The sequence below is a fragment of the Strigops habroptila genome, chromosome W, assembly GCF_004027225.2.
Source record: "Strigops habroptila isolate Jane chromosome W, bStrHab1.2.pri, whole genome shotgun sequence".
NCBI lineage: Eukaryota > Metazoa > Chordata > Aves > Psittaciformes > Psittacidae > Strigops > Strigops habroptila.
In genome coordinates this window covers 25,272,814-25,297,002 of record NC_044301.2, presented here as the reverse complement: position 1 = coordinate 25,297,002, position 24,189 = coordinate 25,272,814, and the positions used below count along the sequence as shown (strand labels likewise).

Sequence of the window (24,189 nt, the reverse complement as noted above, 5' to 3'; positions counted from 1 at the left end):
TCATGGACTTTCAACAATGACTGTTTAGAGCAAAGGATACAAACTGCCAGGGAAGACCTTTATGGAAGCTTTGAAAGCAGAGTAGCTTTGTTTGTTTTTTTTTTAAGCTAACACACCAATTCTCCCTAAAGGAAGGGCTAAGAACAAAACTAAGTTCAGAATTCCTCTAACTTGAAGGCTTAATGCCCAACATACACATAAATTAAAAATAAAATAAATTTTAAAAAATCCAAAACCCCATCAACTTTCTAATTCTCAACAGCTATAACAGAACTCAAGATATGAACAAAAAAGAGCTATAGTTTCACAGACCTACTTGCATGTTCTTACAAATCTATTTTTGCTTTAAGTTAGTCACTTTCAGACTTGCACAAAATTCATTTTGGAAACAAAAAAAAGACAAAAACAAACAAAATAAATTCAGTTGATCTCACTGTAAAGCACTATGTTCCTTACAGAAATCTACAGCTTTCTCTGCTCCCATTGTATTTTGCTAGCTCTGTATTTTGCTGTTTTCATTTCCTTTATTATTCCATACTGCAAGCTGTAAATTCCACAACATTGCTGAGCAATCAGTTACCTTCTTTTACCCAGTTCAAAGTCAACTGAGATAGGATAGCTTCTCATGATATAATATCATGATAATGCCTAACATTGGTATTACTGGTGTTTTCAAAGTAGCTATATTATGCTTGTACCAAGGCATTTGAGAATACATACAGAGGTATTTTACAGTCTTTAGACTAGTTACTTAGTTAAACTGAAAAAATACAAACCTTTGCTTTAATTTTATAAGCTTACCCTGGCATATTTTAACAAGTCCAGTTATGATGATGACAATAAGAGCAGTAACTTTAGCATAAGTAAATATATCCTGTACCCATGTTCCCCATTTAACGTAGGCACAATTTATAAATGTTAGAAGACCTGAGAGAGGGGGGAGAAAAAAAAAAAGAAATGAAAAGACTATCTGAACAATATTCAGTTTAATTCATTATTCAAAGATTTTAAATTGCAATCTAAATATGCACTTACATGTTATACTAATACTTAGGTTAAACTCAGCAAAATACACCGGTACTGAAAACAAAGTTCTTAAACAAAACAGCAGGAAACAGATGTTCTAAACACACTATTTTGAAAGATGGAAGGAAAGAACTTCCCCTTCTCTGATTATATGCCCATTTTATTAACACTACCCCTCATCAGCTGCACTCCGCAACTATCTTGAAGCTAAAGAAACCACTAAATGAAATAATTAAATTCAATATATCGATATTGTTCTGTGGGACAGGATTTGGATACTCTCAGCAGGACTCCCAGTGCTGTTCAGCTGATAGAAGGAGACGTGTTGGAGCTTGTTGGTCGTAAACCATGGGAGGAATAAGATAAGGATAAAAGCTTGGCTGAAAAAGAATGGCCCAGTGTTTATTTATCAATCACGGGTTGGAAAGGTTGAGAGAGAAGGGAGTAGCCGACCTTGATGAAGAGGAGCTAACTCTTTGTGTAAGAAAAGATGTTGCTGGGGGAAGGTAAATGCTTGATTAATAGTTTGTCTTATGCTAGCCAATCAGTGTGTGCCTTCTGTAAAAGATAGACCAATCAGTATGAGACACGCTAGGTAGGAACAAGTATAAATGTGTATGGATAACTGTAATAAAACGACATCTTGCTTGCATCAAGCTGCGTCCCGTCTCTCAATCACGGCAAATTGGTGACCCCGACGTGATGGGTCGATGAACCGCCTAGCTGAGCGGCTTGCTGCAAGTCCCACAGAACTTTGAATGAACTGCTGAAAGGAAGCAGGAGCTGGCCAGCACTAATCCCTCCGGAGTAGAGAGGTGAGCTGTGGGAAACATGGGAAATCAAGAATCTTCCCCAGAGAGAGATGTATATGAGCTTATGAAAGCTCTCCTGCGAAAGCATGGGAAAAATGTTCTTGGTCATGACCTTAAAGCAATGCTTAAATGGGTGCAGGTGAAAATACCCACTGTGACTGCATCTAGTATTTTTACGAAGGAACTTTGGGACGATGCGGGGGTGAAATTATGGGATGCAGCGACAACTGGGAACGCCGAGGTGCAGCGCATGCTCCCTTGGTGGAGAAGCATTTTTGAGGCTTTGAAAGTCCAGGAAAAAAGCCACAAAGATGTAGCGGAGAGAGAAGCAGACTCTCCCACGATACCTCCGCTGTCATCGGAGGACTGAAAAAACCCCAGGCCTTTGGAGGTCTGTGCCGCGGGTTACTCCCCAGAGGAATATCCCTTTGATCCGGGACCAATGGACCCTGAAAAAGAGCCAGACCTCTACCCCCCTGACCCACGCGATGTATGGGTTAACATAAGACAACAAGCCTTGAAGGAGGGAGATCTGGAAATTGCCAAGACAATTGTAGCCCCCGTAATATATCAAGGCCGGGGGGCACAGTGGGAGGCTTTGTCTTTTCCAGTAGTTAAGGAGCTGCGCCGCACTGTTACCGAACATGGGCTTTCTTCCCCGTATTTTGCGAGCTTACTATCTTCTGTCTTTGATACTTATGTTATGGCTCCACATGATCTAAAATCCCTGGCGCAATTGTTATTGGCTCCGATCATCCTCCAGACCACCCTTTCGAGCAACAAATCGGTGAACCTCCTGAGAAGAGCCAGGACAACATGAATTGAACACCGCAAGCAAGGAAGGACTATATGAATCAGTGTAAAGAAATATCAACTGCAGAAATCGTTTGTATTTTATGTAAAACTTGTGACTTTAGAAAAGAAAATTGATGTAGCAAAAGTCTTAGTTGTCACAGGGCACGAATTGTTAGGAAATAGCCGTTATTTACATAGTTGTGTAGACTGGTCTCATTTAGTGTATAAAAGGTCGAAGGAGGTGTTAGCTTGTGGTTTAGAGTGTAGTAGAACAAACCTAGTTCCTGCTATATGGCCTGTCCTTAAACAAGATTGGGCTCGAACAAAAGAAAAATGCAGAAAACGATTTGCGTGGAAGCTAAAGGCGGGCAAAAAACTGTTTTTAAAGTAGTGCTTATCCTTATAGCAGCAGTAAGGACTGAGCAGAGCTATCCATTTCTTCCTGCGCTTCCTAAGGTTAATGTATGGGTCACGCTAGCAAACATAACTGGTCAGGACACTTTGTGTCTTGCAACCGCCTCGCCTAATAACCCTTTCTCCACATGTCTCGTGGGCCTGCCGCTAGATAAGTGGCCGATACCTGCGGGATTGAAAACCGTTTTTCCAGCTCTATCACGAAATCTGACGGATTATTGGGATGCGTGGGTCCCCTTTCTCCCACAGGCTACCCTAGAACCACAAGAGATTGAACTCCTCAGATCGGTAAAAATGGATTTTTGTGTTAAGTTTAACTATACAGGAAAAAATCAGTCTAGGGCATGGGATGTCTCTCCTGCCCATCCTGTTTTCAAAAATGCTAGTGTTTGGTGTAATTACACAGCAACAAACTTATCTAGATCTAGCAATGTTCCTCTTCTACTACCGTTGGGAATATTTTTTATCTGTGGAGATAGGGCGTGGCCCGTTATCCCTTCTCATATAAAAGGAGGTCCATGTAGCCTCGGACGCCTTTCTGTCCTAACTCCTAATACATCTATGATTTTACAACACCGTCTTTCTCACAGAGCAAAATGTGGCATTCATGCATATACCCCTGATTGCGATGATAGCGCGGAGTTTTGGTCTTTTAGTCAACGCTTTGTTACCTCTGTTCTGATACCTGGGCTTGCCGCTGGGAGAGCATTAGCGACTCTAGATAAACTTGGCTGCTGGCTTGCTAAACAGACTAATGCTACTAGCAATGCATTATCTGGTCTTTTATTAGATGTAGATAGTGTTCGCCATGCTACATTGCAGAATAGAGCTGCTATAGACTTTTTGCTTTTAGCGCAAGGCCATGGCTGTGAAGATTTTGAAGGCGTGTTGTATGAATCTCTCCGATCACTCAGAATCAATCCATGCCAGTATTCAACAGCTTAAAAAAGGAGTCTTTAAACTCCGACAAGACGATAGTTGGGATTGGTTAGATAAACTCCTTGGGGGATGGGGGCTATCAGGATGGTTAAGGAGTTTGGTAAAGACAATTGTTTACGCCTTGGCTGTCTTTGTTCTCCTGTTAATCCTTTTACCCTGTTTGTTGCAGTGTCTACAGAGATTGATAGAGCGTTCCATGAAAAAAATTCTTTTTGTGCAACAGGAAGGGGGAGATGTGGGACAGGATTTGGATACTCTCAGCAGGACTCCCAGTGCTGTTCAGCTGATAGAAGGAGACGTGTTGGAGCTTGTCCGTCGTAAACCATGGGAGGAATAAGATAAGGATAAAAGCTTGGCTGAAAAAGAATGGCCCAGTGTTTATTTATCAATCACGGGTTGGAAAGGTTGAGAGAGAAGGGAGTAGCCGACCTTGATGAAGAGGAGCTAACTCTTTGTGTAAGAAAAGATGTTGCTGGGGGAAGGTAAATGCTTGATTAATAGTTTGTCTTCTGCTAGCCAATCAGTGTGTGCCTTCTGTAAAAGATAGACCAATCAGTATGAGACACGCTAGGTAGGAACAAGTATAAATGTGTATGGATAACTGTAATAAAACGACATCTTGCTTGCATCAAGCTGCGTCCCGTCTCTCAATCGCGGCATTGTTCTGATAAATGAAAGATTACCTAGAAATTCCTTTAGGCAAACATATTAAAATAGTGTTTAAGAATTTTTTTTATCCTCCCTTGTTAGGCTGAGTTCAACATCCGTGGAGTTTTTGCAATACTGAATATGGTCACAGGTAATTCAATAATCTTTTCCAGTTGTATTAAACTGCATTAAGTGAGGTTAGAACAGATCTGACCAAATAACATTACAGCTAATGCAATATTAATCTGGATTTTTAAGAACTGGTAGTAAGTAATGAGTATTCTGAGTATATTTCTCCCTCTATCCCAAAATAGTGTCAGACCTATTTCACAAGATTGTAATGGAACTTGAAATGAGACTCCTTTCAACAGATTTCACAAATATTTTAGTAACAGTAGCTGATTAAACTTACTCATATGATCAACTTCCCCAAAAAACGCTTTTCAAACTATTGTTTGAATATGTTGTTCTCATAGCTTTCAACAGTTTGCTTTTGCATTTATTACTTTTTCCTCAAATGGAGAGCCAGCCAACCTCTGCCTGAACTCAAATGCTGAATATTGAATATGATTCAGTATCTTCAATATTCTTTACTGAACAAAATACATGTTTTTGTTATCCAGATTATCATTACATTATTCATTCTAATCAGGAAATTTAAGTATTACCCCCAAATCTCAGGTTTTTCTCTAGCTAGTAAAAACATGGTTATATTCTACTGTACTTTTTATCTTCAAACAGTTTTCTTGTACTATGTATTTTAAATATGCATCTAAATGAAAGTTGTGAGGAACATAGGAGTGATTCGTGTCAACAAATAGGAAATCTTAGTGATCATTATGTGTAAAAGAATATGATAAATGTCCCTGTCGACATCACAGTAAGAGGGAAGAAGGGATAAGGGAATAATTCCTTGGTTAATCACACAATTGCTAAAATAAATGTTTTGTTCCTTGTTTGGTTGCTTAGATGCTTTTAGGGGGTTAGGAATGTGTTCTGTTGTTGAATGTTGTGGAACCTAACCATATAAAAATGGAATGTGTGAGGGCTAAGATGGTGATAAGACTTGTGATGGACATCTGTAATGTATGTAGTTCCTATGTTTGCAAGGTCGTCTAACAGGCATTGCAGCATACCAGCCTAAAACCGGTTGGGCCGGTTTTGCTGCTAGCCGACGCGGGAAAAGCTGGAGACACGCCTATCCCTGGAAGGTCGCTGCTAGCCGAGGCGGGAAAAGTCCGAAGCGGGAAAGTTTGAGACACGCCTATCCCTGAAAGATATATAAACCAGGGGCGGGAACTGTGGGGTGTGCGTCTTGGTGGGCAGAGACTCCCGGTGCACTCAGCGCTGTTTGCTTGCCTTTATTCGTTTAATAAATTCTAAAATTCCTATTTGGGACTCGACTAATTTATCACAAAGCTAAACTTGATTGTTTAAGGAGTAAGGAAGTAGCAATCAAAAGTAAATGAAAATGTGATAAATTATTTCCTTTCCCATAATCCAAGAATAATGCAATACTATTAAGATAGAAAAGTAATAATTTATAAAAGATAACATAAGAAAGGTAATTATCTCAAAAGCATGGCACTATTATACCAGACAATCTGGCCAAGTGGAATAGCTGAACGAGATTCCACTGAGCTTGGCATGATGAGAAGAAAAAACAGTTGTATCAAATTTCAAAAGTCAGGACTGCTGCAGCTGACAGAGCCCTCAGGAAAAAAACAACTCTGCTTGGTCTCTGCTCTTCAGTTTTCATGATTGGTAATATCTATGGAGTATTTGCTCACAGGGTTTATTTCAGCCATTAATTTATTTTTTTAAAGCAACTTTCATTAGGAGTAACACTGTTAGAAATCATAACGTTTGATTAACAGAAGTTTAATCAAGTTTTAATCTATATATATATATAGTATTTAGCCTTACTGATTTGGTTGATTTGTGTTTTGTTAAGTTTGTTACTAGGTCAGAAAGGCCTAGTACCTAGGATGTGGATGTAGATTTATGAGACTATTCAAGCGATATCCTTATGGGGTGGTGGTTTGGTAGGAACAGTACTTTAAAGATTATTCAAGTAGAACTTTTAATTGTGTTAAGAAACAGAGTTGTATACTAAGAACCAGTCAAGGAGAGAGAGAAGAATACTGGTGCAAGCACAATCATTGGGACTTATCCAGGACTCTAAAAGGTAAAAAGGACATAGCGAGGAAGACGTCTTACTTCAACTGAGGAAGACTACTTACTTCATCCTGACGACCACCAGAAGGGGGCTGCGCAAGCGCAGAAACAACTGATGATGTAATCAGGAGATGATGCAATTTATAAATACATATGTATGAGAGGAGGATGTAACCTGTTGAATATACATTAGATTGTGAAATCTCAATAGGATAAATTGCGGGCGCGTTGTGACGGTCTTTGGAACCAGATTTGGGTGCGTACCCCTGGTTCCCGGGGCCTCGAAATAAAGCACCACATATAACCTCCTTAGAGTGGTTATGTGTTCTTCTCTCGGCTAACAGTTTTGGCGACCCAGATGGGACCTCGCGAGCATTGTTGAGGCGGCTCGGGCATCGATCCAGCTCCAGCCGGCACCGAGTGATTCTCGGGGAGCCATCGACCGCGACCGACCTCCGGTGCTCTCGACGGACCAACGGCATTGGTAAGAGACGATGCTTTATTATCTGGTATTGGTACCATTTTCTGGTCTGGTAAAAGCCTGCCTGTTAGACACGGCGAAAGCCGTGCGTGGTTGGGCTACGGAGCTCCAAGGAAAGCCTAGGCGCCGTCCGTCAGACAGTGGCGAAAGCCCTGCAGGTTCGGCAACAGTGGTCTGGTCTGGTAAATCGGTTCGGCAACAGTGGTCTGGTCTGGTAAATTATTCGGTATATTTTTTTATATTTTGTAATTTAATTTGTCTGTATTTAAATAAGCTCAGAATGCCACCGATACCAAAGTCGTCGCCGTTAGGGTGTATTTTGAGTCATTGGAAGGAGAGACGGTTTGGACAAGAGATGCAAAAAGGGAAATTAATTGACTACTGTAATGTGTGGTGGACGCAATATAAATTAGAGGATCAAGTCCGCTGGCCGGAGAATGAAACTTTAGACTATGATACGATTATGCAATTAATGTTATTTTGCAAACGGGAAGGAAAATGGGACGAGGTCCCATATGTGGAACTATTCTTTATGTTAAGAAACAATGATGAATGGAGAAAGGCGTGTGGAATAATGGTTGTTAGTACAAAATCGAGTGAACAATGTAAGGGCTGTGTGGGTGAGAAGAAATGCATGGGATGCATGGCTGTGAATAATGTTTTGCAACATCAGAGAGAGGATGATGATTTTGATTTGTTGATAGCCCCATCAGCTCCGTCAGCCCCACCTGCTCTAAAAAGCGGGGAAGTAAGGGATGACGTTGATGATGAGAACCTAGAAGTAGATAAAGGATGTGAATGTAGAGAAGAACAGGAATATCCCGTCACCCCAATTTCACATCGGACCCGACAGCGAGATATGCAGGGTAAAGAGGCAAGGATTCAAACGTCCAGTGACTAGAATCGGAAAAGGGTGAACCACTAGTAAAAATAAGGCTGGGGGAAGAGGAGGTACAATTTTTAGTTGATACTGGTGCAGCTTATTCTGTGTTAAATGACCTGTATGGGAAAACAGGGAATAAGACTGCCACAATAATAGGGGCTACAGGGAGAGAGGAAGTGCGGCCATTCATGCGACCCCTGGAATTACGGTTTGGGGGAAAGGAATTGATACATGAGTTTCTATACATGCCAGACTGTCCTGTTTCCCTGTTGGGACGAGATTTATTATCAAAATTAAATGCCAAAATTATTTTTGAAAATGGGGAATTGATTATGCAGGTACCGGAATCACAATCCGGACAGATACTAGTGTTAAAGGACAGTCCAAAGGCCCGAATACCTAGGGAAGTAGAGGAAGCAGTGATTCCCACAGTTTGGGAAACAGAAATTCCAGGAAAATCAAAGATAGCTCAGCCGGTAGTAGTGGAATTGAAAGAAGGGGCAAGACAGGTACAGATGAAACAATATCCCATAAAATTAGAAGCACGATATGAGATAGTAAAAACAATTGAGAAATTTTTAAAATTTGGAATTTTAGAAGAATGTGAATCAGAATATAATACACAAATTTTTCCAGTAAAGAAACCGAATGGTGAATACAGGTTAGTACAGGACCTAAGAGCAATAAATGAAATAACAAAGGATATCTATCCAGTAGTGGCTAATCCATATACATTGCTGACATCTGTAAAAGAGAAATATAAATGGTTTACAGTAATCGATTTGAAAGATGCTTTCTTCTGCATTCCCCTCGACAAAAGCAGTAGGAAACTCTTTGCCTTTGAATGGGAAAACCCACACAATGGACTTAAGACTCAGTTAACCTGGACGAGACTTCCACAAGGATTCAAGAATAGCCCGACGCTTTTTGGAAATCAGCTGGCAAAAGAATTGGAACTCTGGGTAACTCAAGGAAAAATTCAGGTACCAAGGACACAATATCTCTTGTTGCAATATGTAGATGACATATTTATTGCGACTGAACAAGAATCACTGTGCATACGAATAACAATAGAGATTCTGAATCAATTGGGACTAAATGGGTATAAGGTTTCGAGGGAGAAAGCCCAGATTGCCTGCACTACTGTAATGTATTTGGGCTGTGAAATCTCCCAGGGACAACGGAGGTTGGGAATTGATTGTATAAAGGCAATTTGTGCTATTCCAGAGCCTCAGAATTTACATGAACTGAGAACATTCCTTGGAATGGCGGGTTGGTGCAGGTTATGGATATCGGACTATGGACTGATAGCTAAACCTTTATATGAGGCACAGAAATCTCAGCTCCTTAAAAGCTTCCTTTTGGGACCCTTCCCAAACGAAGGTCTAAAAGAAGCGTTAATAAAAGCACCCGCCCTGGGATTACCGGATTTAACCAAGGACTTCCAGCTGTTTGTGCACGAGAGACAAAGATTGGCATTGGGAGTCCTGACGCAGAGACTGGGAAGCTGGAAGCGACCAGTGGGATACTTCTCCAAACAGCTGAATCCGCTTTTCTAGGTACAACTACAGAGGACGGCATATTAGAACACGATTGTGTGGAGACGATTGAATATACATATGCGACGAGGACCAATTCGAAGGATACCCCACTTGAGCAACCTGATCGGGAACTTTTTACTGATGGAAGCAGTTTTGTGGAAGGTGGGGTCCATTATGCTGGGTATGCAGTAACCACACAAAACGCCCTAATAGAAGCAAAAGCTCTGCCCCCAGGGACTTCAGCACAATGGGCAGAGATAATAGCTCTCATCAGAGCTTTAGAACTGAGCAAAAGAAAGCGGGTAAATATATGGACAGATTCGAAATATGCATTCGGTGTGGTCCATATACATGGAGCTCTATGGAAGGAACAAGGGCTCCTATCCTCACAAGGGACAGATATAAAATACCAAGAGGAAATTCTGAATTTAATAACTGCTGTGCAATTACCAGAACAGGTGGCTATCATGCACTGTAAAGCACATCAAGGAGGAAATTCTAAGATAGCCGAAGGAAATACATTTGCGGATCGGATGGCTAGACGAATTGCACGACAGGTACAGACTGTTATGGCCCTGGTACCAACGAAGGTAAGCCCATTACAGAATTATATGAATCAAAGACCAAGATACTCAGAAGAAGATGTTAAATTAGCTGAAGTAGTAAAGGCTCGATTAAATCCGGAAGGATGGTACGTAACCACTACTGGACAAGTGATGGTACCACCTGCCATCATGCGGACAATTTTACAAACCGAACATCAAAAATGTCACTGGGGGGCAGAGGCATTGGTAACATATTTAAAACGAGGAATAATCTATACACAGATGTTAACAATGGCAAAATCCATAGGATCTAAATGCAAAATTTGTTTGAGAAACAATCCAGTAGTCAGAAGGAAAGTAGAAATGGGACATATCAGAGCAGGTATGGAGCCGGGTGACTATTGGCAAATTGATTTTGTGGAATTACCCAAGACACATGGTGTCGTGGTTTGAGCCCAGCGGGTAACTCAGAACCACACAGCCGCTCGCTCACTCCCTCCCTTCCTCCCCCCGCTCCCGGAGGGATGGGGAGGAGAATCGGAAGAATGTAACTCCCACGGGTTGAGATAAGAGCAGTCCCACAACTAAGGTATAATACAAACCACTACTGCTACCACCAATGATAATAATGATTAGTGAAATAACAAGGGGAGAGGATACAATTGCTCACCACCCGCCGACCGATACCCAGCCCCACCCGAGCAGTGATCTGGGCCTTCCGGGAAACTCCCCTCTGGTTTATATACTGGGCATGACGTGCTGTGGTATGGAATACCCCTTTGGCTAGTTTGGGTCAGGTGTCCTGTCTCTGCTTCCTCCCGGCTTCCCCTCCTCCCTGGCAAAGCATGAGACTGAGAAAGTCCTTGGTTGGAATAAACATGACTTAGCAACAACTAAAAACATCAGTGTTATTAGCGTTGTTCCCAGGCTGAAAATTAAAAAACACAGCACTGCACCAGCTACTAAGGAGAAAAATGACTGCTATAGCTGAACCCAGGACAGTATCCACCCCTTATTCCACACCATTCACGTCATGCTCAGATCCCACATCTCTCAGCACACCATCACCCCTGTCTCATACATACACATATATATACAACCACACCCACACACAGAGAAAGATATCATTCCCTAGTCCATGGACCAATCCCTGTAAAATTGCTGAACTCATCCAGTCCATGATGTCAGGCTCCATCTCTTGTAATAGTCTTTCAGGGCAGGAGGGACGGTACGTAGTGTTGGGTTGCTGCCTGCTGATGATACCGCCAAATTCGTCTGGTCACTGCTGAGCTTGTCTGGTTTTCTCAAAATTCATTCTTTGTTGAGGTGATGATCGGAGGGAAGTCAGGGTCAATTGCTGGCGACCTGAAGATATCTAGCTGGTGGGCTATAAAAGTGTTATAGAGCAGGCAACAGCATACAATTGAGTTCATTGGCTGTTTCCCCCAAAATCAAATCCCCTTGAGGTACACATCGGACTTCCCCATCTTCCCGCATTACCCACCAAGTATATCCAGGTCCCTGAGCAAAAGCAACCCCACGAGTGGGTTTGCCTTTACCTGAAGCAGGAATAACCCAGACTGTCTTCCCCAACAAATTCTTTATGTGCACCACAGGAACTTTATCCCCCTCTACAGTACGTAAAAGTTCTGACTGGGCTGGGCCAGCCCTGTTGGCAGATCCCCTACTGTTGACCAACCAGGTGGCTTTTGGTAAATGTGTATCCCAGTGTTTGAAAGTCCCACCACCCATTGCTCTCAGTGTACTTTTTAACAGCCCATTGTACCATTCGATTTTCCCAGAGGCTGGTGCATGGTAGGGGATGTGATATACCTACTCAATGCCATGCTCTTTGGCCCAAGTGTCTATGAGGTTGTTCCGGAAATGAGTCCCATTGTCTGACTCAATTCTCTCTGGGGTGCCGTGTCGCCACAAGACTTGTTTCTCAAGGCCCAGGATAGTGTTCCGGGCAGTGGCATGGGACACAGCGTATGTTTCCAGCCATGCGGTGGTTGCTTCCACCATGGTAAGCACATAGCGCTTGCCTTGGCGGGTTGGTGGGAGTGTGATATAGTCAATCTGCCAGGCCTCCCCATACTTGTACTTCAGCCATCGTCCTCCATACCAGAGAGGCTTTAACCGCTTGGCTTGCTTAATTGCAGCACATGTTTCACATTCGTGAATAACCTGGGCAATAGTGTCCATCGTTAAGTCCACCCCTCGATCATGAGCCCATCTATATGTTGCATCTCTGCCTTGATGGCCTGAGGTGTCATGGGCCCACCGGGCTAAAAATAATTCACCCTTATGTTGCCAATCCAAGTCCATCTGAGCCACTTCAATCTTAGCAGCTTTATCCACTTGCTGGTTATTCTGGTGTTCCTCAGTGGCCCGACTCTTGGGTACATGAGCATCTACGTGGAGTACCTTCACCACCAGGTTCTGCACCCGAGCAGCGATATCTTGCCACAATGCAGCAGCCCAGATGGGTTTACTTCTGTGTTGCCAGTTGCTCTGCTTCCATTGCTGCAACCACCCCCACAGGGCATTTGCCACCATCCATGAGTCAGTATAGAGATAAAGTACTGGCCATTTTTCTCGTTCAGCAATGTCCAAGGCCAGCTGGATGGCTTTCACCTCTGCAAACTGACTCGATTCACCCTCTCCTTCAGCAGTTTCTGCAACTTGTCCCAGGGGACTCCACACAGCTGCCTTCCATCTCCAATGCTTTCCCACAGTACGGCAGGACCCATCAGTAAACAAGGCATATTGCTTTTCACTCTCTGACAGTTCATTATATGGTGGGGCCTCTTCAGCACGCGTCACCTCCTCTTCTGGTGACATCCCAAAATCTTTGCCCTCTGGCCAGTCCATGATGACTCCTAGAATTCCTGGACGACTGGGATTTCCTATTCGAGCTCATTGTGTAATTAGTGCGGCCCACTTACTCCATGTAGCATCAGTTGCATGATGTGTAGAGGAGACCCTGCCTTTGAACATCCAGCCCAGCACAGGCAACCGGGGTGCCAGGAGGAGCTGTGCTTCAGTTCCAATCACTTCTGAGGCAGCTCGAACCCCTTCATAGGCTGCCAGTATCTCTTTTTCAGTGGGAGGGTAGCTGGCCTCGGATCCTTTATATCCCCGACTCCAAAAGCCAAGGGGTCGACCTCGAGTCTCCCCTGGAGCTTTCTGCCAGAGGCTCCAGGTAGGACCATTCTCCCCAGCTGCGGTATAGAGCACATTTTTCACATCTGGCCCGGCCCGGACTGGTCCAAGGGCTACTGCATGAACTATTTCTCGTTTAATTTGTTCAAAGGCTTGTTGTTGCTCAGGGCCCCATTTGAAATCATTCTTCTTCCGGGTCACGTGGTAGAGAGGGCTTACAATCAGACTGTAATTTGGGATGTGCATTCTCCAGAACCCCACAACACCTAAGAAAGCTTGTGTTTCTTTCTTGTTAGTTGGTGGAGACATTGCTGTTATCTTGTTGATCACGTCTGTGGGGATCTGGCAGCGTCCATCTTGCCATTTTATTCCCAAAAATTGAATCTCCTGTGCAGGTCCCTTGACCTTATTCCATTTTATGGCAAAACCGGCCTTGAGCAGGATTTGGATTATCTTCCTCCCTTTCTCAAAAACTTCTTCCGCTGTATCACCCCACACGATGATGTCATCAATGTATTGCAGGTGTTCTGGAGCTTGCCCCTGTTCCAGTGCAGTCTGGATCAATCCATGGCAGATGGTAGGGCTGTGTTTCCACCCCTGGGGCAGCTGGTTCCAAGTGTACTGGATGCCCCTCCAAGTGAAAGCAAACTGTGGCCTGCATTCTGCTGCCAAAGGCATGGAGAAAAATGCATTGGCAATGTCAATTGTGGCATACCACTTGGCTGCCTTTGACTCCAGTTCATATTGAAGTTCTAACAAGTCCGGTACGGCAGCACTCAATGGTGGTGTGACTTCGTTCAGGCCACGATAGTCTACTGTTAATCTCCACTCTCCATTAGACTTTTGCACTGGCCATATGGGGCTATTAAAGGGTGAGCAGGTCCTGCTGATCACTCCTTGGCTCTCCAGTCTGCGGATCAGCTTATGGGTAGGAATCAAGGAGTCTCGGTTGGTGCGATATTGCCGCCGGTGCACTGTTGTGGTCGCAATTGGCACTTGTTGTTCTTCGACCTTCAGCAACCCCACAACAGAAGGATCCTCTGAGAGACCAGGTAAGGTGGACAGCTGCTTAATTTCCTCTTTCTCCAAGGCAGCGATACCAAAAGCCCATCTACACCCTTTTGGGTCTTTGAAGTACCCTCTCCTGAGATAGTCTATGCCAAGGATGCATGGAGCCCCTGGACCAGTTACAATGGGGTGCTTTTGCCACTTCCTCCCAGTCAGGCTGATTTCAGCTTCCAGCATAGTTAACGCTTGGGATCCTCCTGTCACTCCAGAAATATAAATGGGTTTCACCCCTTGATACCTTGATGGCATCAGAGTACACCGTGCACCAGTATCTACTAGAGCCTTATACTTCTGTGGGACTGATGTGCCAGGCCATCTGATCCACACAGTCCAGTAAACCCCATTATCCCTCTCCTCCACCTGGCTGGAGGCAGGGCCCCTCTAATAGTGATCACAAAATTCTCCACTTCTGTCTTGTAGAAAGGGATTAGTATTCCTTATCACAGGAGCTGGAGTAAAATCAGCTCTTTCGCTCCATCTGGGAAACTGCTCACCAGAGACTGGAGCAGCAGCTTTCCTGGGAGGATCATCCTTGACCATTGTTCTCCTCTTCAGTTCACGCACCCGTTGCTCCAGAGCAGAAGTAGGTTTTCCATCCCACTTTCTCATGTCTTCTCCGTGATCCCGCAGGTAAAACCATAGGGTGGCCCGTGGCGTGTACCTCCTATATTTTCTTTCTCGAGTAGTAGGGTGCCTTCTGTTAATAGCTGAGACATGGGTTGGTACGCGTGGGGAGCTGGATAGATCGGATAAATCGTCTCTCAATTGTTTGAACTCCTGGGACAGTTTTTCCACAGCTGAAATGATGAAAGGGGTGAGATTGTCTTCGAACTCTCGGAGTTGACGAATCAGGCAATCCACTGTTGGTGATATTCCGTCATTCCAGGTCATTGATGCCAATGTGTGGGCATATGATGATGGCGCACTCCGTGTAAGTTTCCGCCACATGGGTCGTGTACATTCGACTTCATCTGGATCTACGGATGTGTTCCTGGCATCCGGCCTATGATAGATCATCTCTAGAATGGCTGATTCCCTCAGGGACTGGATGCCTTTGTCTATCGTGGTCCAGTTGGCTGAGCGATTCGTAATATCGTCTTTGTAGGGAAACCTTTCCTTCACAGTTGTCAGGAGCCGCCTCCAAAGACTGAGGGCTCGCTTCTCTCTTGCAATCGCTTTGTCAATTCCTCCTTCCTTAGCAAGTGATCCCAGCTGCTTGGCTTCCCTACCTTCTAGTTCGTGACCGTCGGCCCCATTGTCCCAGCATCGGAGCAACCAGGTGACAATGTGCTCCCCTAGAAAACAGGTGAAATCTTTTCGCATATTCCGCAGTTCGGTTGATGTCCGGGGTCGAGAAGTGACCTCTTCTTCTTCTTCTTCTTCCTCCTCTTCCTCTGACCCACGTAGTAGTAACTCTTGTTCAGATGCTGTTGCATGTAGTAATGGCATTGGGTCTTCATCTTTCTTCACTTCGCGGGTTGCTCTTTGTGCCTCTCCTCTGCTTTTGCTTACAGGGGCAACAGACATTGTCACAAACTGAACATTTGGTTTAGGTGCAGTGTTTGCCACTGTGGTTGGAGTGGCTGCAGTGTCTGCCACTAGGATTGGAGTGGTTGCAATGTCTATTGCTGGGGTTGGTGCAGCTGTTGTGCTTGGGAGTTGAGTAACACCAACAGCTGCATTTTCTGTTGCTGTCGGGGTTTGAATAGCTACTGTGCTTGTCACTGCGGTTGGTGTGGCTGCGGTGCTTGGAGTAGCCACATTGTCTGTTGCTGTCGGGGTTTGAGTAGCTGTTGTGCTTGTCACTGGCGTTGGTGTAACTGCTGTATTTGAAGTTAGAGTAGTTGCGTTGTCTGTTGTGGTCAGGGTTTGAGCAGCTGTTGTGCTTGTCACTGGGGTTGATGTAGCTGCCGTACTTGGAGTAGCTGTGTTGTCTGTTGTGGTCAGGGTCTGAGTAGATGCTGTGCTTGTAGTTGGCATAGCTGCATTGTCTGTTGCTTTGCCATCAGATCCAGAGACATTTTTTTCCCTTTGAAGGTGCTGGATAGTGTTGAGCAGGGCTCTGTAGGCATAGGCCAAGCCCCAGCACGTTGCCAAAATTTGTCCCTCTCTGGTATAACCAGGACGACAGCACACCTCGTTTAAGTGTTTTACTAGTTTTTCCGGATGTTGCACTTGTTCAGTGGTGAAGTTCCAAAGCACTGGAGGGGCCCACTGGCCTAGGTACTTGCCCATACTATCCCACACACCCTGCCACTCATAACTGTCCAGCCTCAGGGAAAATCTCCTGGTGGTCCTCCTATATCGTCGTCTAACCCTAGACCAGATTCGAACCTGATACTGCTGAATTTTTGACATTAAACGAAATAGGATGTTCCTACGACGGGATGGCCGTGGGTAAAACACACTCCGTATGTGTGCCAACATGCTGATCCCCAGCACAATCAGCAGGCAGGTTTCAAGGGTACTCAAAGGCCATCTAAAACCTTCAGAACTCTCAACTGCTGTTGCAAATAGGCTGGTGGGGGAACGGGGGGTGAAAGAGAATGCTTCCTTCGTAAGTTTACCCCCCGAGGAGAAAAAAAAAGATATGCAATTGCTAAAATATTTCATTATATACCTCCCAATGTATAGAGGTGATGGCCACGCTGGAAGCACAAACCAGACCAGTTTCATGATCAATGAGTCTATTGTATTACAAGTCATTACCATGAAGTACAGTGAAACAAGAACCTTAGCCCAGGCCCCCCAGCCGATAAACACTAAAACAGCAAATAGTGGCTGTAAGTAAGGTACAACATGCTGAAACTCTGAGATCAAGCGCAACAAGTCTGAGAGCCAAATAATCACCATTGTGACGAGTAGTAACAATGAATGCTTATCACAAATATGATTAGACACACTCTGGTCAGATCTGTCGTTATCTCAACCTTTTGGGCCCCACGTTGGGTGCCAAAAAGAACTGTCGTGGTTTGAGCCCAGCCGGTAACTCAGAACCACACAGCTGCTCGCTCACTCCCCCCCTTCCTCCCCCCACTCCTGGAGGGATGGGGAGGAGAATCGGAAGAATTTAACTCCCACGGGTTGAGATAAGAGCAGTCCCGCAACTAAGGTATAATACAAAACCACTACTGCTACCACCAATGATAATAATGATTAGTGAAATAACAAGGGGAGAGGATACAATTGCTCACCACCCGCCGACCGATACCCAGCCCGACCCGAGCAGTGATCTGGGCCTTCTAGGTAACTCCCCTCTGGTTTATATACTGGGCATGACGTGCCGTGGTATGGAATACCCCTTTGGCTAGTTTGGGTCAGGTGTCCTGTCTCTGCTTCCTCCCGGCTTCCCCTCCTCCCTGGCAAAGCATGAGACTGAGAAAGTCCTTGGTTGGAATAAACATTACTTAGCAACAACTAAAAACATCAGTGTTATCAGCGTTGTTCCCAGGCTGAAAGTTAAAAAACACAGCACTGCACCAGCTACTAAGAAGGAGAAAAATGACTGCTATAGCTGAACCCAGGACACAGGGATATCGATACTTGTTAGTAGGGGTTGACACTTTTTCTGGATGGCCAGAAGCCTCTCCCTGTCGCACCAATCAGGCTAAAGAAACAGTGAAATGGTTGTTGAAAGAACATGGTATTTGTGGATATCTCAAGGATAGAGCCGATCACTGCTGTGTGCATATACCAAACGTAACTGCAGATATAGAATATGACATTACTCAGTTGGGAAAAATTGAAAAGGAAGCTGAAAAGGGAAAACGAAGAAATAAATCATAATTGGGTAGGACCATTATTTGATGGATTGGGAATCCACCTTACTGGATGGATTCATTCCCTCATAGAGACAGTGTTTATTACTTGTATTCCTTGTAATCTATTTGGTATATTTTTGTATTCGAAAAGAGATAACCCGGAATACCAATTGGACACACAAAATCATTGGAGCAGTGACTCAACAATATCCACGACACCCAACACCTCCACCTCCTACCTATCAGTAAACAACTACATGAGTGAAAATACTTGCAGAAGATGAAGTATTTTCAAAGGGGGGAAATGTTAGAAATCATAACGTTTGATTAACAGAAGTTTAATCAAGTTTTAATCTATATATATATATATAGTATTTAGCCTTACTGATTTGGTTGATTTGTGTTTTGTTAAGTTTGTTACTAGGTCAGAAAGGCCTAGTACCTAGGATGTGGACGTAGATTTATGAGACTATTCAAGCGATATCCTTATGGGGTGGTGGTTTGGTAGGAACAGTACTTTAAAGATTATTCAAGTAGAACTTTTAATTGTGTTAAGAAACAGAGTTGTATACTAAGAACCAGTCAAGGAGAGAGAGAAGAATACTGGTGCAAGCACAATCATTGGGACTTATCCAGGACTCTAAAAGGTAAAAAGGACATAGCGAGGAAGACGTCTTACTTCATCTGAGGAAGACTACTTACTTCATCCTGACGACCACCAGAAGGGGGCTGCGCAAGCGCAGAAACAACTGATGATGTAATCAGGAGATGATGCAATTTATAAATACATATGTATGAGAGGAGGATGTAACCTGTTGAATATACATTAGATTGTGAAATCTCAATAGGATAAATTGCGGGTGCGTTGTGACGGTCTTTGGAACCAGATTTGGGTGCGTACCCCTGGTTCCCGGGGCCTCGAAATAAAGCACCACATATAACCTCCTTAGAGTGGTTATGTGTTCTTCTCTCGGCTAACAACACTATTAACTCCTTATTTTAGTGAGTTAGGGCTTGGTCTCGGTCTCTTCTTCAGATGAAATGCTACTCTGTCTCCGATTTCTTAAAAAAGATAATAAAAAAATCTGAATAAGCCACATCCCCTCCCTCTTTCTTTTATTAAAATTATTCTCTCATGTTTTCCTCAACTTAATTATTGTTTAGCTACTTAAAGTTCCTGATAACTGTCTAGTTCTGTAACACCAGATGCCACCCCCATTGCCAAAATGAGTGTTATACAGCATTACTTGTCAGTAATGTTGATCTCACACTAGATCTAGTATTGTTATTGCTACAGTTTAAAAAAGAACAAAAAGAAACCCCACAACAAACCCACCAATTCTCACATATAATCTGTAACCTAACCAATGTTCAGCCTTCCACTCCCAGCAACTTAATAAATTACTAATCATATCCAGAGCTAAGGATTTGACACACAACATCAGCCCTGTCAGGCCAGGGAGAAGCACAGGCCTTAACAGAACAGCTAAATGAAGTCATAGAGCAGGGGTAAGTCTCAGCACTGACACCTATAGCAGGGCAGAACAAGCAGTTAAACCATAAAATGGACTGTTAAAGAAAGTTGTTCCACCTATATGAGAGTAATCTTGCCATCGCATGTCTCCACTAAAGAGAAAGGTGCTAAATCCCCTCTCTGAGGAAGTGTAGAGGACATCACATTGTCTTTCTACATCTACACAGGAAATGTAAAATACGTATACAAACACTTTTAATAGGAAATACCTAAATATTAAATAAGACACACACAGTACAATCATACAGTTTCATTCTTTTGATACAGCAGAACAGTCCTGATTTGAAGCAGGTGGACAGTTGTTCCTCTATACTGACTAACAGAGCTGGCTGATTAAAAACATTTCAATGTTTTATGTGCACACAAAATGCTGCTTTTCAAAACAGCTTTACAACAGGTACAGTTAATCATGAGCATAAAGAATAATCTTGAATAAATGATCTTTTGAAATCCTACCACAGTATTTACGCATGTCTAAATTGAGAAGCTATTGTAAAATATTTTACACCAGAATTTATAGCACAAGAGCTATTCTATAGCAACCGTTAGACCACACCGAGTATCTTGAGGTTTGGTTTAATATACCTCTGAGGGAAAACAAACTTTTTCTCCCATTTTTGCCATGTAAGTAAACCTGGAAGAGTTAAATATCTTGTTCTGTTTCTGAATGAGAAAACATTAATTCGCTGACTGAATACCTGCAAGTTATTCATGTGCTGGAAACTGTTCTTTTCCCACTGTAACTCAAACCATTGCAGATTCAGTATGCAACAACTCTGAGACTGGGTAGGATTTGTTTTAATAAAACTTAACCCTGAATAAAAAAGTTACCATAGTAAATTTCAGGAAATACTTACATTCACAAGCAGCTGCTATGAGACGGCAAGCCAAATACGGAGGATCACAAGAAGGGAAGAAAGGTTGAACTATGTAGTTAGCAAAGGTGATGGCAATAATTGCCTGACTGGTTGGTTCAACAATTAGGAGTGAGGTCCACAAACGAATAAAAGCAATGAAGCTCCCAAAAGATTCCAAAATATATGCATAGCTGGCTCCTGACTTTGTAATAGTGGTTCCAAGTTCAGCATAGCAGAGAGCTCCAAAGACTGAAAAAATCCCTCCAATTGCCCAAATTACTAGAGACAATCCATAAGATTTGCCATAGATGAGAACACCTTTGGGAGAGATAAAGATACCTGAATCAATCATGTTGCCTACTATAAGGCTTATCCCATTTATCAAAGAGATTTCTTTCTTCAGTTGCATTGGATTTTGGTTTCCATCCTGCATTTCATAGCTGTCTCTTAGATCTGTCCTGTCCGATTTATTTACTGGGCTGTATTCAGCCACTGAACTATGCGACTGCATACAATCTGTCCTTTCTCCCATTCTGGATAAAACGTGAATTCTCCACGACTCCAAATCACAATCTAAAACAAAACATAGACAGCTGAAATAATTATTTTTTTATTTTTTTTTTATCCCAGGACTTCTTTGCCAAGTCTTCTTTACACCTTTTTACCTTATAATTTACAAAGATAAATTGAGAAATTCCCTTTTGTTGCTTCATGTATGTTCTTACACAATGGTAAATTCATGCATAGTTAAACAAAAAACACACACAGAGCAAGAGACAAATTCCAATATAACTTAAGCTGAGAAAGGAACTTGCACCTTTAGGAAAAAACAAAATGAAACAAAACACCCAGACAACCAAAACCATAGGAAGGACAGAATTAAGGGATTACAATGTTGAAAAGAAAGAAAGAACAGATGGAAGCAAAGAGAGGTGATGTAAAAAAGCAAGCACTGTAAGATCAAGCTGGAAGTTCTAAGCATGAACATAGATTTATTGCAGTACTAAAAAATGAATCGAATTATTGTACTTACACATGTAAATTATGAGTGATCCAATAACAGGGTTGTACATGTTATTAATGCAGTGTGGGCTCTCGCTAAGTGCAATGTGAAGAGATACTTATGCCAGAATGCCCTTGATCCAACTCTTGATTTTAACTAATTCTATAGTTCACTCCCTCCCCAAAACTGTTCCCAGTTCCCACTGCCTCATTTCTTGGAGTTATCTAAGAGTGCATGTGAAAAAACCCACAGTAGTTTCAATCCAAATTCCTCCATTAGCAACTGTATTTAACAGTACTTGAGAACACAGAAATTAGAAATTAAATGAACTTTTTCCTCTGCTTCAGAATTGACCATTTAGAAAAGAGCCAGGAAATTCTCCCATGCCTTCCAAAAGCAAGTTACTGCTAATGACATTTATTAACACAAAAATATACTGATAATTAGCTGCAATTCTAAATAAGGCCCATTTTATAGAAGTTCAAGAAAGGAACAACCAATTCAAGGAACAGTCTTGTATGGGAACCAGCTTAAATTGCAGATGTACCTTTGCTTACTAAGTTATGAGCTGCATAAAGAACAGGCCCAACATAATTACCAGGATGTACTACCAGTCATTTGCCCTGCCCCTCACTAAACCCTCAGTATATACTTTAGCCATTTACTATAGACAGAAAAGGTAAAAAGTTGGGGTCAGTTAGAATAAAGTAGCTGATCTCCCAGGGAGGAAGGGAGGAGGAAAAAAAAAAAAAAAAAAAAGGTTTTGCAGCTTTTTTGGGTAGCACTAATTTTACAAAAAGTTTTGTTATTCCAACAATAAACTTAACTAAGGGAATGACATGTAAGTATGGGGACTTTGAAAGGTCGGTATGGAATCACCCAAACTACGGATATATCCATGTATCTAGTAATATATGAACATACAAGGTTTTGCTCATGCAGTTAGAGGCACACCTTTCTGCAGGGAAATCTTAATAATCGTACTCTTCCTTTATGATAAAGCAACACCTGTACACTACAGTATAGAAAATCTGACTTGACATCCCTGAACCTTTAAAGATGTGGAAATGATAGATTATTTTCAATCTATAAAAAAGTAACTTATACAGAAATGAAGTACACATCATTTACTGAAACGTATTACATCATTCATCTCCAACTCATGAATCTAGCTTTTTCCACATTAAAATGGAGGCTGTGTTCTACTAAATAATGTAAATCCTCAGTCTGTTTAGTGGGATGCCTTTCTTCCCCTCAATATTTAAAAAAAAAAAAAAAAAACACAACCCAACAAAAAAACAAAACAACCCAGTTTAAAGGTGGTTGATTACTAAACACATATTTTATCACTTGTACATGAGTCAACATCTTATCTAGTGTCATACATACAAGCAAACAAATTTCATGCTTTTAATTAGACTAAAAATTTTCAAACTTCTAGAAACTAAATTCTGCTATTTCAGAACCTAAAAGCTTGAATGTTATCATGAAGCATCTCTAACAAAATTAAACTAATTAGGAGAGAGGGATCCACACAGTTTCTACAGATAACTGCTCAAAACTGCAAAGGAAGACAAAAGCAAATTCATCTCACCAGTTACCAGTTCTCCTTGTTATTTACTCTTCCGCCTATCTTGTGCCAAATTAATTTGCAACAACATACTGGTTGATTTCCTCTTACTGGTATAGTAGAGCTAAGTCTTCAAAAAGGCATGTGGCCTGTGAGCTTGTAAGATTATTTGGTTTGCTTTACAAGAGAAAGTTCAGTTATTACTGTGTAACTGAATATAAATTATTATACTAATCAATTGAAAATATGATGCAGTCATCAGAAAGCATAGATGTGTAAAACTGCAGGACAACTAATCAAAGCAGATGTCTTCATGACTAATTTGAAAGAAGTGGATGTAAAGAACAATCGTGACCCATAAATTCAAGTCCAAATTGAGTCTTTTCATTTCTATTTTGACTTGGACAGGATATTATTTGCAAATGTATTTCAGAAGGTAAATCACTCTGAACAGATGTCAGCAGAAAAAACAAGATTACAGCTATTATTATGACATCTGACTGACAGTTTGAAAATATGCCATGTTCATTCTCAGCCCTTCCAGCTAAAGAATAAAACTGAGTAATATGTTAAGAATTGACTCATGGATGCAAAACATCATTTTGGTGATATCTACACAGCTTTATGATTTCTTACTTCACAAAGCCTAATCATCATTCCCAGTTGTCCTGGTTTCAACTGGGATAGAGTTAGTTTTCTGCTGAGTGGTACTTAGTTGCCAGTCAGGGTTAAGCCACAACACCATTTCTTCCTACAACAGTTTTCAAAGAATTACTTGTTCAGAAGCATAAACATTATTACTTTGAATACTCAGACATTTTGATGATTTTATTCAAATCAGTTGAATCATTCAAATCAAATCTGTTGTGTTCACACACAGGCAGTTTTACACTAAGAGTCAACGTGATTTACCTCATGGTCTGAAGTTCACAGGTACATTTAATTACCTATAACTACAGACCCTATCAC

The 24,189-nt window shown here is 42.2% G+C and overlaps 1 protein-coding gene across 1 annotated transcript in view; it reads right to left on the bottom strand.

Annotated features, from left to right (window-relative positions):
• LOC115619178 (Y+L amino acid transporter 2-like) overlaps positions 1-21,215 on the bottom strand; it is a 57,896-nt gene extending 36,681 nt beyond the window's left edge. Inside the window, exons 1-2 of the mRNA XM_030511225.1 lie at positions 20,648-21,215; positions 802-927 (exon numbers count right to left, since the gene is read on the bottom strand). Coding sequence (XP_030367085.1) covers positions 802-927; positions 20,648-21,179 — 658 coding nt within the window. The 5' untranslated portion in view covers positions 21,180-21,215. The remainder of the gene's footprint in view (positions 1-801; positions 928-20,647) is intronic.
• Positions 21,216-24,189: the final 2,974 nt, after the last annotated feature.